The sequence below is a fragment of the Xenia sp. Carnegie-2017 genome, unplaced genomic scaffold, assembly GCF_021976095.1.
Source record: "Xenia sp. Carnegie-2017 unplaced genomic scaffold, XeniaSp_v1 HiC_scaffold_24, whole genome shotgun sequence".
NCBI classification, from domain to species: domain Eukaryota; kingdom Metazoa; phylum Cnidaria; class Anthozoa; order Malacalcyonacea; family Xeniidae; genus Xenia; species Xenia sp. Carnegie-2017.
This window is the reverse complement of record NW_025813487.1, coordinates 10,534,852-10,551,198: the sequence shown is the minus strand read 5'-3', so window position 1 is coordinate 10,551,198 and position 16,347 is coordinate 10,534,852. Positions and strand designations below refer to the sequence as shown.

Below are 16,347 nucleotides of genomic sequence, written 5' to 3'. Positions count from 1 at the left end.
ATTTCATGTTGTTTAAAATCATCATAGAACTCATGCAGATAGATTGGATTCACATAGCCAGAATAACAACCGTCAACTTTTAGCTTCCAGAACAATTCAGTGAATTCACCACAAATGTCAGTCTGCTACGTGAAGATAGTTGCCTTGTTATGCCTCAAGTCTTTTTAAGCCTTGCACTGCATCCTTGAACGCCTTGATTTTATACAGTTCAGCCAACATTTATCTATTCTGCCATAAATCGTTAAGTGTGCTCCAAATTGACTGAAAATAAAATTGTTCAGCATACGCCATTTTGAAAGCATGTCTATAATCACTATCCAACTATCATCCATTGTAACCACTATCAACATCCTAATTTCATTGGTCAAAATATTCACATTTTGATTTACTTTGCCTTTCATTTATGTCATTTCCAGATATGAATGTTTTATTCGTCCAAAAGTTCATAAATCAATAATAAAAAATATTTACTGTAAATTTTATTATAGCAAATGAACGTAACGCCAAGAGTTTGTAAATTACATGCAATTTTTCGTCGTGGTATATTGAATTATCTATTCTCGACCTTATTTAAAACCCAAACATTTTACGAAGATGGTTCGGAAAGTTTTCTGTAATCTCCCACCTGTTTAAAGAAGCAAAGACAAATATCTTTTAACTCAAGATCCAGTGAATGAATTGAAGTTGAACATTTACGCTCTTTTAAGCAGGTGTTTTACCGATTCATAAAGATATTGTATCCGGTTTTTACATAAAGCTTGAACATTAGTTGTTGTATCTCCTACCTACAAAGTTCTTCTTCAATTAAATGGCGACTTTACATTTTTGATACACAATGTGCATCATTGCAGTTGAATCACATTTTTTGCAAAGGCACAGTCAATTTTTTCATTTATAACTGTTCACAGTCCCACCATACAATACAATCAAAGTTAAAATAAGAGGAACCCAAATAATATATCATTTTGAGGGTTCTTACAAATGTAATAATGAAAGCCTGAGATTTTGGACTTTGTTGATTTATCACAGGTGAGTATTTAGTTTATGAAAGGCTGCACTTATCTTATAAATGAACATTCAATATGTATCTAGTTTCAAACATCACCAAAGGACTGTATCTTTCAACAATTTATTGAACACTTTCACAAGTCTTACTAAAATCTATCGTCATCAAATTATTACACAAAAAGTTGTTTTGTGCAAAGTTGACAGCACACTGTTAAACAAGAACTGAGCGGATCTTCTCAGGAAATTTGAGTACATATAGACCTTACCGAACATACAGCTTAAATATCTACATGTAAATCTGTGCTTTCAATAGTTTTAATATACATAGTAAGTCTCCAAGCTTCATGCAATTGAATGGCTTCCACCATTTGTATTTGCAAAGAATTCCTTAACATTTAGGAGAGTAAATTTTGTACTTGACATTCTTAGTATTGGTGATGCAGGAAAAAATGCAAATGTGACCTCATTCTATCAAATACCTATGTACTTTGAAAAACTTCTATTGTATGTAATGAATAATTTTAAATTGAACTTTCATTTAGGTAGATGCACAAAAACAGTATATAGCAATTTGTGGGATCTTTTACTAGGTGATTTTGAACTTTGCTGGGTGTATTATAAACACAAAGCTTTTCTGCAAATATTCTGTATGAACATCATTCCCTGTTGTAAAAGATGTGCTTCTCAACATTGAACTAGTTAAATGATTTTTGTCCAACAATGTTTCTAACATTACATTAAGTTTGTTATATGTTTACAGCTACTAAAGCAATTTTGTTAAAAGGCTTGACTGCATGTGAAACACCTTAGTCATCTATTAAGGAGATGAAACATCTTTTGAACTCAATTTACACTTTTGAGCTGTTTAGTCCAAAACAGTTATTGCAAATATATTCAATATTGCTTAAAATGTAACTTCAGGAATACATACAAGATCTGTAAGTACTAATAACTTGCGGTTTCTCTTGCATAAAAGGAATAAGAACAACTACAATTTTACAATTATAGTTTTTCATAGACGGTTTTTTTTGTTGTGAAATATTCTGTCTAATGCAAAAGTTGTCCATTCATTAACAAAATCTGTGGTAAAGAGATTAACCCACATATCAATGCGTTATAAAAAGTCAATTTAGAAGATTAGAGAAAGCTGTTAAGGCGTGGCAGGATCTGAAAATTTAAAATTTTTTATGAATTTAAACTAGTGTAATGAATATGAATGAATTTGATTGGTTTTGCAATAAATTTAAATTGACGTTAAAGGTTTTGCAGCAATCCCATGGTTGCTGTTTCTTTGTCTACATTACATGTGTGTTTACAATAAAGTGATAAGTGTCTTCGTCTCTACAGTTTGCATCATATCTAGGTAAATTAAACCCAAATTTGACTAGAGATAATGTCTTCCAACATGTTTCATTTTGCTTCCCTTTGAACACCTGCGATAAAACATTCATAAGAAAAACTGTTTTGTTCAGAGTAAAATATTTTATTCCCTGATTGCCTAAAACTGGCCTATATAAGACCATACATGTATGTAGTTAATGGATCTAAATTTTAGCTAACGTTTGCAATATTATTGCCAGTGTTCATTTACTCTGTGAGAGGTCATGTAATTAAATGTACTTGAAAGCCAAGGAGATTTTTGTAGGTAAAAGTCACAAAGACGAAAGCACTGAGGGACTTTAGCTAACCTGCCAGGGCTTTTAAGTGCATTTGATTGCCAAAATGTTTGAAGTCACTGCTTCACAACACTGTTTTATAAATTTGAATCTGCAGCTATTATTACTCTATGAAGATCTATTGATTGTCAAGTGATTTATTTTATCTCCATGTTTTTTTTATATTTTCACCATCAGAGTTGAACATTTGAGTTACCTTGCATGAGTCGTTTTACTTAAAATATGTTCTTTAACAATTTTGCTCATCATTGTTATTGTTTTCCTTTGTTATTGATTTTATTTAGTATTTGGTAATATTGCAACTTAATATTAACTCGTTTCAATCTCCGCTTGCTGAAATCAAGATGGCTTTTAACCTTGAACATTTCAAACATTACAACTCAATAGTTGAAACCAATGAACTATTTAATCAAGGGAACCACATAATCCTTGTTTGTTTGCCATGAAGCATATGAATGGTTTGCTCGTGATACATGAGAAACAGTAAATGGGAGAGTTAAATTGGAAAGATATAAACTGATAAAAATGGTATAAAACATGTTTAAGGTTGTCTTTAGTTAAAAGTGTTAGAAAAAGACAAGGTCATAAGAAGTTAATTGAAACATTGCTTGGTTTGTTTTATGAGAAGAAAACAAAAAGACAAAATTGAAAGCAAAAACCCCGTTTTCGGGCCATGCTTCCCATACCTTCTTATATGCAAGGCAATAGAACGGCGCATGTTAACGTTTCGGTAGGAGATTTCGGCCCCTTCATGCTATCCTACTTGGGAGATGTCGATAGCAAGCTTCCGCCCATCAGACCCGGAGATCAGGGTACGCAGGGAGAGCGCAATCGCCACCCAAGTGTGAGCTCCTAAGCCACTGCATACTATATCGCCTATCTCCTAAACTACTGGTGCTACGGCGATGATCTTTAGCTCATATGAAAGCTCTCGACAAGCTTTTTGAATGAGCTATTTAAAATCGCCGTAACTCCAATATTTTGCAAGATAGGTTCTGCGAATGCGCGAGCGTATTTCTGCGCAGTGCCATCGCCTTAATTAGGGAGCTTTAGCAAAGCCTTACGAGTACGACTAGAGTACGATTTACGTCATTTTAGTGCGAAAACATTGTTGTGACAAGAACAACATGTAGCCGTCATCAATCTGAGTACGATGTTTTAAAAATTCGTAGTCGCGACTACGATGTCTTTTAAGCAAAGAAAGTATATTTCTTCATTCTGTAAGAAATTAGTTTACAGTACTATTTTCGAGCATCCAGGCTTTAATTTAGAATCTTCTCTGAGCGCAGATATACATTAAAAAGGAAAATATGACCTGCAAAACTTTCATGTATTTCTAACGCAAAGTGAAAGGTAAACAAACAATAAAAAAGTGCAAATATATCGTACATAAGTCTTAAAATAGTGAAAATTTTTCAGTCTAAAGAGTCTACATTCTCGCAAAACCAGTATTACCGATTTATTGATATCACTATTGACAAATAGAGCCGTAGCTGCTTCGGCGATTTCCACAATGAAAAGGCTCGTTCTGTTGTTTACAACTAAAGCAAAATTTTGACGAAGTGAAAACGACAACAAACTTCCTCGTGCCATTCTCTTACACGGTCGAACTTCGTACTCGTTGTCGTAGTCGTACTTTGCTAAAGCTCCGTACTACTGGTAACGGCGATGATCTTTAGCTCATCTAAAAGCTCTCGATGAGCTCTTTCGAATAAGCTATTAAAATCGCCGTAAGTGCAATATTTTTGCGAGACAGGTTCTGCACGTGCAGTGCTAACTCCTACATTACGGTGCTGAACTTTAGCTCATCTGATAGCTCTCAACGAGCTTTTTCGAATGAGCTATTCAAAATCACCGTAACTGCAATATTTTGCAAAATATGTTCTGCGCATGCTTGAGCTAGTTTCTGTGCATGCGAAGTGCTATCTCATAAACTAATGGTTATGGCGATGATCTTTAGCTCAACTAAATTCTCTCGACGAGCTCTTTCGAGTGAGCTATTCAAAATCACCGTATCTCCAATATTTTGCGAAATAGATTCTGCGAATGCGCGAGCCTGTTTCTGCGCATGCGCAGTGCTATCTCCTAAATTACTGGTGCTGTGGCGATAATCTTTAGCTTATCTGAAAGCTCTCGACGAGCTCTTTGGAACGAGCTATCAAAAATGCCGTAACTTCAATATTTTGCAAGAAAGGTTCTGCGCATGAGCGTATTTCTGCGCATTCGCAGTGCAATCTCTTAAACTACTGCTTAGGTCAAAATACGCTGGAGCATGCGCAGAATCTATCTCACAAAATATTGGAGTTATGGCGATTTTGAATAACTCATTCGAAACAGCTGGTCGACAGCTTCAGTTGAGCTAAAGATTATCAACATAGAGCCAGTAATTTATGAAATAGCACTGCGCATGCACAGAAATAAGCTCAAGCATGCGCACAATCTATCTTGAAAAAAATATTGGAAGTACGGCAATATTAAATAGCTCATTCTAAAGAGCTCGTTGAGAGCTTTCAGATGAGCGAAAGATCATCGTTGTAGCATCAGTAATTTAAGAGAGTGCACTGCGCATGCGCAGAAATACGCTCGAGCATGTTCAGAATCTATTTCGTATAATATTGGAGTTACGGCGATTTTGAATAGATCCTTCGAAACAGCTCGTCAAGAGCATTTAGATGACCTAAAGATCCTAGCTGTAGCACCAGTAGTTTAAAAGATAGCACTGTGCATGCGCAGAAATAGGCTCGCGCATGAGCAGAATATATCTCGCAAAATATTGGCGTTACCGCGATTTTAAATAGCTCATTCAAAACAGCTCGTCAAGAGGTTTGAGATGAGCTAAAGATCATCGCTGTAGCACCAGCAAATTAAGATTGCACTGCGCATGCGCAGAGATAGAATTGCTCATGCGCTGAATCTATTTAGCAAAATATTGGAGTTAGGGCGATTTTGAATAACTCATTCGAAACAGCTCGTTGAGAGAGTTCAATTTAACTAAAGATCATCGTCGTAGCACAAGTAGTTTAGGTGATAGCACTGCGCATGTGCAGAGATTCGCTCGCGTATGCGCAGAAATTTGCTCGCACAAGCGCAGAATTTATCTACTAAAAGATTGGAATTATGGTGATTTTGATTAGCTCATTTGAAACAGCTCGTCGAGGGCCTTAATTTGAGCTAAAGATCATCGCCGTGGCACCAGTAATTTAGGAGATAAGACTGCGCATGCGCAAATATTCTCTCGAGCATGCACAGAATTTATTCTGCAACATATTGAGTTATGGTGATTTTGAATAACTTGTTCGAAACAGCATGTCTAGAACTTTTAGTTGAGCTAAAGATCATCGCCGTAGCACCAGTAGTTTAGGAGATAACACTGCGCATGCACAGAAAGAGGCTCGCGCATGAGCAGAATCTATCTCCTAAAATATTGGAGTTACAGTGATTTTGAATAGCTCCTTCGAAACAAATTTTCGAGAGCTTTCAGATGAGCTAAAGATTATCGCAATTGAGCCAGTAGTTTATGAGATAGCACTGAAATATGCTCGTGCATGCGCTGAACCTATCTCGCATAATATTGGAGTTACAGTGATTTTGAATAGCTCATTCGAACAAGCTCGTTGAGATCTTTCAGATGAGCTATAGCTCATCGCCGTAGCACCAGTAGTTTAGGAGATAGCACTGCGCATGCGCAGAAATACGCTAGCGAATGAGCAGAATCTATCTCGCAAAATATTGGAATTACGGTGATTTCAAATAGCTACTTCGAAACAGCTCGTCGAGAGTATTAAATGAGGTAAAGATCATCGCCGTAGCACCAGTATTTTGTTTGATATCACTACGCTTGCGCATGCGTAGAACCTATCTTGCAAAATATAGGAATTAGTGCGATTTTGAAGAACTCTTTCAAAATAGCTTGTCGAGAGCTTTTAGGTGAGCTAAAGATCATTGCCGTAGCACCAGTGGTATAGGAGATACGACTGCGCATGCGCAGAATCTATCTCGCGAAATATTGGAATATGGCGATGAGCTTAAGCTCATCTTAAAGATCTTGACAAGCTCTTTCGAATGAGCTAGTCAAAATCGCCATAACTGCAATATTTTGCGAGATAGATTAAGCGAATGCGCGAGCCTGTTTCTGCGCATGCGCAGTTTTATCTCTTAAACTACTGCTTAGGTCGAAATACGCTCGATCATGCGCAGAATCTATCTTGCAAAATATTGGGGTTATGGCGATTTTGAATAACTCATTCAAAACAGCTCGTCGAGAGCTTTCAGTTGAGCTAAAGAGTATCGCCATAGAAGCAATAACTTATAAAATAGCATTGCGCATGTGCAGAAATAGGCTGAAGTATGCGCAGAATCTATCTCGCAATTATTAGAGTTACAGAGATATGAAATAAGTCATTCCAAAGAGGTCGTCGAGAGCTTTCATATGAGTGAAAGATCATCGTTGTAGCACCAGTAATTTAAGAGATTGCTTTGCGCATATGCAGAAATACACTCGAGCATGCCCAGAATCTATCTCGCAAAATATTGGAGTTACGGCGATTTTGAATAACTCATTGGAAACAGCTCGTCGAGAGCTTTCAGATGTGCTAAAGATCATCGCCGTAGCACCAGTAGTTTAGGAGACATTACTGCGCATGCGCAGAAATACCCTCAGGAATGCGCATAACCTATCTCGAAAAATATTGGATTTAAGGTGATTTTGATTAGCTCATTCGAAACAGCTCGTCGAGAGCTTTCAGATGAGCTAAAGATCATCGCCGTAGCACCAGTAGCTGATGAGAAAGAATTGCGCATATGCAGAAATACGCTCGCGCATGCGCAGATCTATCTCGCAAAATATTGGAGTTACGGTGATTTTGAATATCTCATTCAAAAGAGCTTGTTGAGAGCTTTCAGATGAGCTATAGATCATCGCCGTAGCACCAGTAGTTTACGACATAGCCCTGCACATGCGCAGGAATACGCTCGCGCATGCGCAGAGTCAATCTCGCAAAATATTTGAGTTAGGGCGATTTTGAATATCTCATTCCAAAAAGCTCTTCGAGAGCTTTCAGATGTGCTAAAGATCATTTTTTGAAATTAGTTTTGCGCATACGTGAGCTGGTTTCTGCGCATGCGCAATGCTATCTCATAGAATACTGGTGCTATGGCGATGATCTTTAGCTCAACTAAAAGCTCTCGACGAGCTCTTCCGAATGAGCTATTCAAAATCACCGTAACTCCAATATTTTGCGAGATAGATTCAGCGAATGCGCGAGCCTGTTTCTTCGCATGCGCAGTGCTATCTCCTAAGCTACTGGTGCTGTGGCGATAATCTTTAGCTTATCTGAATGCCCTTTGATGAGCTCTTTGAATGAGCTTTAAAAATCGCCATAATTTCAATATTTTGCGAGAAAGTTCTGCCCATGCATGAGCGTATTTCTGCGCATTCGCAGTGCTATCTCTTCAACTACTGCTTAGGTGGAAATACGCTCAAGCATGCGCAGAATCTATCTCACAAAATATTGGAGTTATGGCGATTTTTAATAACTCATTTGAACATATGACGCGCCAAGCATTTCTTTATTGCGTTAAAAGGAATATTCGCTTGTATAAATTACGTCGTGCAAACTTTGATTACATATATTGGCAAATATTTAAAAAAGCTTGCTCTATTTACATTTATTCTCATCCTCGATTTACATTTATTCCATATAGCTGCATTTACATTTATTCCAATGCTGGAGACCATTATTCTGTTGTTGAATTTAAAATATTCTAATCTGATTTTAAAATGTCCTAATTAAATGATAAGGACTTGTAGTACGTATTCCATATATGGATATATATTGCACAATCCATAAGAGCAAATACACGACGCTAAAGCGCAAATACATGACGATAAAGAGCAAATACACGACGTTAGCAACAACAAAAAGTCAAAATGGCTGCTCGAAGGAGTCATTCGATTTCTGAGCGACATCCATCTGTGTACTGTGATAATGAAACTTGTAGTCCTCTTATTGTACGTTGTGGTCGAAATGACTGTGGCGCTGAAAAATGCAATGGAGAGATGTATCATTGTCCTTTGTGTCCTCCTGAAAAATTTTCAAAAGAAATTCCATCAAGAGTAAAAGAACACTTTAAAAGCGTCCACTGGGAAAACAGGATTCATGAATTTGAAGGTAAAATGTGCTTATTTCTGCGTAGGTTTAATACATAACCCACGTCAATGAGCGAAACGCACAAAGAACTTTGGATTAAATCACAAGTATTGATTAAATCATGAAGAATTTAGGTAATTTTAATAAATAATTTGAGAAATTGGGTTTAAACTTATAAAATATTTAGTTTTCTAAACTGCATCATCACAGCTGAAGATAGGTACTCTCAATTATAAATGAAAACCACATGCTTTTAACAGAAACTAACTTTGTGCTGTGCTATTTCCCTAAAATAGAAAAGCATTATTAACCTATCTTATATTTATTGAATATCATTTGATTGTATGCTCATCTAGTTAATATTGTATTTGTCTCACTATATATCCATAATATCCTATCATTTCCATATTCTTTCTTTACTATTTCTTGTTTTTTTTTATGTAAGGTTTTGACATTCTGAGGTGTAAGCTGTCATGTACTTTTGCATCCAAACGACATGGCTCAGATGTCAAGCATTTCAAAGATGTTTCGCACTATCACTGTTTTGGATGTAATTCTGGATTCAAGCGTCGCAATGAAGCAATTCGACATATAAGAAGTGCACATGATTTACAGCTTTCTGTTGTAGAGTTTGGTTCGGGGAAACAACAACAATGTTCTCAAAGTCAACTTTCTCCACATAAAGTAGCCCAACAGCAAGTACCTCAAAACCTACCATTTGAGCAGCAAATGCATCAAACTCAGTTCCCTCAAGTTCAGCAGCATCAGCTGGAGCACCAAGTGACCACTCAGCATCTCACACAGCTGCAAACACAGCAACAACAAGAGCAATTTCTACATATGCGGCTATCTGAGGAAACACACCAACAAAGCAGCACAAACATAGAAATGTCTGAGGTTCAACAATATCAGGAGTTTTCTTACATGCCTGCTCAGTCTCGTTCAATGCGACAACAACCACCCAGAGTTAAATGTCCTTTCCGGACTGTAAACGAGAATTTCATCCAAATTCCCTTTCAAGCCACATAAAGACCAAACATGCTGCTGATAAAAGAAAGAAAATATCTTCAATGAGGTACTTGAATGGAATATGTGTTGACTCGACAAATGGGGTTTATCTTGTGAGGAAACAACTTAGTGGAACAGATCATCCCATTCATTGTCAATTTAAAACCACAAACTCTCCTTCTATTGCATGTAGTGTTGATACATGTCGTCAACTTAGCGAAACTGCTTCAAGAAGTGGTCAAGCAAATTTTCTTTGTGATCATGTGCAGTCTACATATTTTATTGGGACGTCAACTGTTGTTGATCATTTAAGAGAAGATTCTCTTGATTATATAGTGAACACTTTGAAATGGTTGAAATTTGAACGGAGGTCTGAATGTCTGCAGTGGCAGAAACAAGCTAATGACAAGAATACCCCACTTGTTGTTCAGATGCCTGTCACACCTGATTCCTCCAATCGTTTCTTTCATTTTTCTGTGTTTGCAAATGTTAAACGGGATCATTACTGGTCATTTTGCAAACGAGTAATTGTATCATATGACAATGAAACTTCATCATTTCATTGCAAATGCTGCCCATCTCGTCGTTCCTGCATGCATAAATGCATTGTTAAGTGGGCAATTGGACAGTGGCATCCCTCTGTTGTTGGCACCACCCACCAATTGATGATGAAATTGGTGAAGATTTAAGTTTACCAGAACCAGAAGATAATGCTGTTGAAGACGTTCTACTTGAAAATCAAAATCAAATTTCCCTATCTGGCAGCTTTTTTTATCCTCCTTCTGGAGATGTGGCTGCAAAGTTTGTTGAATACCTGTTTGCTGAAAAGAAAATCCCTTCACACCTTCCTTTGACATTAACTGTGGAAAAGGAACAATTTGCTAAAAGGTAACTGTTTATTTAAATCGAACAAAGCAACCTTTTATTATTGCATTGTCTTCACTCCAACGAAAATATTCTCCAACGGTTTAGTTCCTTATTGAAAATGACATTCTTTCCATTAACTAAAACAGCAAAAAGATTTATTGTTTGTATTGACATTGTCTTGTCTCCTAGTTACCTTCCTGTAGAAACCATCTGTTTTTATTGTAAATCACCACTAACTGAGCCACACTGTGTAACAAGAAATGCAAAGTTGGTAACTATGAAAGGGATTATTGAAGGTTTGTCATTAATATGAAACAGCGTGTATATATCATCGATTTAAATCTCGAACTTTAGATAAGACATTGAGTTGAAGATAAACCCAAAATGTACAGTTACACATTTTATGGATTGTTTTGTATAGTTACCAGAGTGCTCAAACCTATAACGGTGAGCTTTGCATAGGGCGAAAGCGTTGAACGTGTCATATGGACTCTCTACGTAGTCTGTGGAAAATGCTCAAACTATGCATGAGCAGAAAGCGTATTATACAATGTATACATATATGTGTGTGTATCTTTTTCTTTGTTCTTCCAGGAATTTCGCTGTTTGCAAAGTTTTGTGTCGAGTGCAAGATACCGTACAGATACCAGGAGTATTCAGCTGGTGTTCACAATTTTAATGACAACTGGCTTTTAAGTTTGGGAATATGTGATATGATCAGAAAACATCTTCAGGTATGTTATTTTTAAAGCATTTAAGAACCACTTGTCACTATTCCTTCCTCTCTTTTCTCTTGATGTAAATTTTTTAACTGGGTGATGGCCTTAACCAAACTGTGCATCATCCATATTGTACCACCCACTCCCCAATTTTTGCATGTTGATAGTTAAGAAAAACAAGGAAGGGATATTAATAACCAGGTATGCATGCTATAAATGAGCATGTATTGTATGAAAATATAGGTTCACAACGCTGTCAGTCGCACTGTTGAGGCAATTGAAAACTGGCTGCAGTTGCGACCATTTCAGTTACCACGTGGTCAAATGATGAACGCGTATCTTCACTTTGAAGCTCTCTCAGATCATGACTATGGGTTTTCTTGTGTTTTGTGTGGACACTTTCCTCCCTGTTAACTCTAGATGTAGACAAGAAAGGAATCTTTGAACTAGCGGGTAAATTTGACTGATAATTTGGCAAACTTTTTATGAGTGGTTTTGTTACATACTTTTACATTGTCATTTTTTAGGTTTGTTGACTTGAATTTTGATTTTGTTAACTTGTATTCATTTGCATTGTAGTTAGTGAACTTCAGTTGCCAGACCCCGAATCCGATGCTCCTGCAGATGAAGTGGACGCTGAAAAGTACTGGCAACAAGTGAACTGTGGGATCTTATACAGAGGAGTATTGAGAGGTACGTACGTGCTACAATGTTTATGTACTCACTGCACGTGAAAGTTTAACGTTTTTTCTTACATAATTTATTTTTGGTTTATTTTGTTTACAAATCCGGTTTATTTTGTTTACAAATCCTTATGATTGATTTGTTTGATGTGCACGTAGCGTATACACCATCTGGTGTGTTTGAATTATGATAATGCTTGTAGTTTTTCAATTGTTTGTAGGTACTGAAAAAACCCTTTAGAAATCAAGCCTTCATATAAGTTTTGGGCCCCATATATTGGCCCAAAATGCAGAAGAGGAAGGAAACTTTTTAATACCGAATACATGAAAGCGTATCATAAACAAAACCTAACATCAGCTGGGGCTACATCTGATGAATGTTCAATTGAAAAGCTCATGGATTTGTTCTGTGAAGGAAAAGTGCGTATTGCTATTAATTATTAGGCTGTGTAGAAACTTTTGGGATGAGTTGGTTTACATAAAAGTCATTCTCTGTGTACTTTTTAGGTACCTGTTATAAGAGAAATGGCCAGAAGTTTAAATGTGAGCGACAAGGGGTCGAAACTTGATATAATTAACCGTATAAAATCTGTTTTGAATATCGAAGAAACGTTTCTTAAACTTTTCTCAAAGATGTGGGGTGGTTCAGGTAAGGTTAACTTGAAATTGTTTCACAAAGACGACGATTTTCGTAAAGCATTATGTATTGTGCTTCTTACCTTTATTCCTACCTACATACGTTTTATACATTAATCTTTTGTGGATATTGGTGTGTTAGCTTACAAAAAATTCATCAAATGGTTTCCTTTTTCGGGCAAAAGGTTCAGGTTCAATTCCTGTCTGATGACGTATGTGAGTTAGATATAACAAAAACATAGTTTTGTACTTTTATGTGTTAAATTTGTTGATATATTGAGTGCACATTGTGTGAGAAGACAGCAAACTTAGCAAATTCATTATTATAATTTCAAATGGATAAATAATTTTATTTTTGGCACAGGCGGTTGGTTGGGAATGACGTGTCCACATGGAGTATGCTATGGTCTGAAATGGCTATTGCGACAAGAAGGACCACGAGATCATGTGGACATGCTTATGAATCTCGCTGCTGTTCCGAATGTTACCATATTGGATATGGCAAACATGATTGTAGCTCATGCAAGGAACAGAGGATACGACGTTTTCATCCATTCCAAGGTCGTGTTGCTGAATATAGCCTGGAAAATATCAGACGAGCTAATAGTGGTGAGCTAGAGATAGACTGGCCTTGGTTTCCAAACGGAGAAAGATGCGACTTGTCAACTGTCGTACAAAGGTCGGATGGTGAGCAGCTTCTGTGTAATCCCTCAACTAGATCTTCTGATCATTACTGCCTGTTTGATCAATTTCACGAGAAAAATTCCACGAACCCAGCCGATTGCTTGCGAAGAGTGTCTTGCGTTAACCAACTTGCCGGGAAGATCAATTCAGAAACTGCTGAACAACTCAACAACAGACGAAACCGTGATAATTACTTCACAACATCTTTGACAGCTCACAATTCCGTCTTCATGGAGCGATTGGCAACTCATTTTAGTAATGAGAAATTAAACCAACGTATCATAAATACTCATCGCAAGCAGGTAAGTGAGTGTTTTATTCTTTATTTTTAATGGAGTCTAAGTGATGTTGCCTTTTCCAGTTGCCGGAATAATCTTTTAAAATGTATGAAATCTTCTGTCTCTTCACAGTTTGGAATGGCTATGAGTTTTAACTCCTTCGGTCAACTTATAAGTAGAAATGAAGATGATGGGACCGAGCAGGCATCACAACCAAAACGCGTCCGTTTGTCGACTGAAAGTCTTTCAACAGCTAACAGACCTGCCACAAGTAGCACTGGAACACTAAATGATGCTTGTGATGAGTTGACACACGTTGCTGAGAAAATGAATCCCTCAGCTACAAGCAGCTACGACCTTGTTATAGACTAGTTGTGACCTCGTCAGTCGTCATCAAAGCTTAAGTGATATTTGACATAAAGGAAGCTCAATTTCTGTTTGGTTGTTCACAGCTTGGCAAAGAACATTGTAACAAGTCGAATTCCAAAGTCGAATTCCATTACAATCTGTAGATCTAATTCCAATATATATACTTATTCATATAGAACTGATGTCCAATGCCTGAACACTAAATTCAAATTTCTTTCAAGCATTTCATCAAATTTTCTCAAATTCTTATATAATTCATAAAACATCTAATTATACCTAATGTGAAAATTTTATGTAAAATAAAGACGTCCTTCGATGTGAACTGATATATCATTATCATTAATATGCCTATTACCATTTTCAAATATACTATATATAGTATACATACGTATAGATAGCCAATGCCTAAATAGAATCTTAAGTTCTTTGAAGCATTTCATCAAATTTTCTCAAATTCTTATATAATTCATAAAACTTCTAATCATACCTAATGTGAAAATTTCATGTAAAATAAAGACGTCCTTCGATGTGAACTGATATCCTTATACTATATTATATACTATATATAGTATATATACATACGTATAGATAGCCAATGCCTAAATAGAATCTTAAGTTCTTTGAAGCATTTCATCAAATATTCTCAAATTCTTATATAATTCATAAAACTTCTAATCATACCTAATGTGAAAATTTTATATAAAATAAAGACGTCCTTCGATGTGAACTGATATCCTTATACTATATTATATACTATATATAGTATACATACGTATAGATAGCCAATGCCTAAATAGAATCTTAAGTTCTTTGAAGCATTTCATCAAATATTCTCAAATTCTTATATAATTCATAAAACTTCTAATCATACCTAGTGTGAAAATTTTATGTAAAATAAAGACGTCCTTCGATGTGAACTGATATCCTTATACTATATTATATACTATATATAGTATACATACGTATAGATAGCCAATGCCTATAGAATCTTAAGTTCTTTGAAGCATTTCATCAAATATTCTCAAATTCTTATATAATTCATAAAACTTCTAATCATACCTAGTGTGAAAATTTTATGTAAAATAAAGACGTCCTTCGATGTGAACTGATATCCTTATACTATATTATATACTATATATAGTATACATACGTATAGATAGCCAATGCCTAAATAGAATCTTAAGTTCTTTGAAGCATTTCATCAAATTTTCTCAAATTCTTATATAATTCATAAAACTTCTAATTATGCCTAATGTGAAAATTTTATGTAAAATAAAGACGTCCTTCGATGTGAACTGATATCCTTATACTATATTATATACTATATATAGTATACATATGTATAGATAGCCAATGCCTAAATAGAATCTTAAGTTCTTTGAAGCATTTCATCAAATTTTCTCAAATTCTTATATAATTCATAAAACTTCTAATCATACCTAATGTGAAAATTTTATGTAAAATAAAGACGTCCTTCGATGTGAACTGATATCCTTATACTATATTATATACTATATATAGTATATATACATACGTATAGATAGCCAATGCCTAAATAGAATCTTAAGTTCTTTGAAGCATTTCATCAAATTTTCTCAAATTCTTATATAATTCATAAAACTTCTAATCATACCTAATGTGAAAATTTTATGTAAAATAAAGACGTCCTTCGATGTGAACTGATATCCTTATACTATATTATATACTATATATAGTATACATACCTATAGATAGCCAATGCCTAAATAGAATCTTAAGTTCTTTGAAGCATTTCATCAAATTTTCTCAAATTCTTATATAATTCATAAAACTTCTAATTATGCCTAATGTGAAAATTTTATGTAAAATAAAGACGTCCTTCGATGTGAACTGATATCCTTATACTATATTATATACTATATATAGTATACATATGTATAGATAGCCAATGCCTATATAGAATCTTAAGTTCTTTGAAGCATTTCATCAAATTTTCTCAAATTCTTATATAATTCATAAAACTTCTAATCATACCTAGTGTGAAAATTTTATGTAAAATAAAGACGTCCTTCGATGCGAAATGATATCTTTATACTATACGTTATACTATATATATAGTGTGTACATAAACAATTTTTTGCGCATTGCTGTAACCTTTTAAAATGAGCACTACAGGAATCGAACCCATATACTAGAAACAGCTAGCAAACCATTATGCTCGTTTAAAGGACAACAACAAACTTTTTCTGTTTTTCCATCAAATTTTATCACGTTATTGATTGTTCTTAGTC

At 35.4% G+C, this 16,347-nt stretch overlaps 3 protein-coding genes across 4 annotated transcripts; all 3 read left to right on the top strand.

The window, feature by feature from the left end:
* The first annotated feature begins 8,500 nt into the window (after positions 1 to 8,500).
* Positions 8,501 to 9,862, top strand: LOC124452121. Its single transcript, XM_047002711.1, has 2 exons — positions 8,501 to 8,854; positions 9,279 to 9,862. The coding sequence occupies exons 1-2, from the start codon at positions 8,614 to 8,616 to the stop codon at positions 9,860 to 9,862; spliced, it is 825 nt and encodes a 274-aa protein (XP_046858667.1). The 5' UTR covers positions 8,501 to 8,613.
* Positions 9,863 to 9,903: 41 nt separating this feature from the next.
* Positions 9,904 to 12,971, top strand: LOC124452120. The gene is made up of 9 exons (XM_047002710.1): positions 9,904 to 10,300; positions 10,456 to 10,729; positions 10,898 to 11,004; positions 11,303 to 11,442; positions 11,671 to 11,836; positions 12,007 to 12,120; positions 12,352 to 12,530; positions 12,618 to 12,759; positions 12,889 to 12,971. The coding sequence occupies exons 1-9, from the start codon at positions 9,904 to 9,906 to the stop codon at positions 12,969 to 12,971; spliced, it is 1,602 nt and encodes a 533-aa protein (XP_046858666.1).
* LOC124451271 lies at positions 11,833 to 14,403 on the top strand. Of its 2 annotated transcripts, XM_047001894.1 has the most exons (5): positions 11,833 to 11,880; positions 12,007 to 12,120; positions 12,618 to 12,759; positions 13,111 to 13,732; positions 13,841 to 14,403. In XM_047001894.1, exons 4-5 carry the CDS (start codon positions 13,145 to 13,147, stop codon positions 14,078 to 14,080), a joined length of 828 nt encoding a protein of 275 aa, XP_046857850.1. In that variant the 5' UTR covers positions 11,833 to 11,880; positions 12,007 to 12,120; positions 12,618 to 12,759; positions 13,111 to 13,144; the 3' UTR covers positions 14,081 to 14,403. The 2 variants fall into 2 exon arrangements, with proteins under 2 accessions (XP_046857850.1, XP_046857849.1); XM_047001893.1 differs by lacking the exons at positions 11,833 to 11,880; positions 12,007 to 12,120 and adding an exon at positions 12,234 to 12,530.
* The last annotated feature ends 1,944 nt before the right edge of the window (positions 14,404 to 16,347 follow it).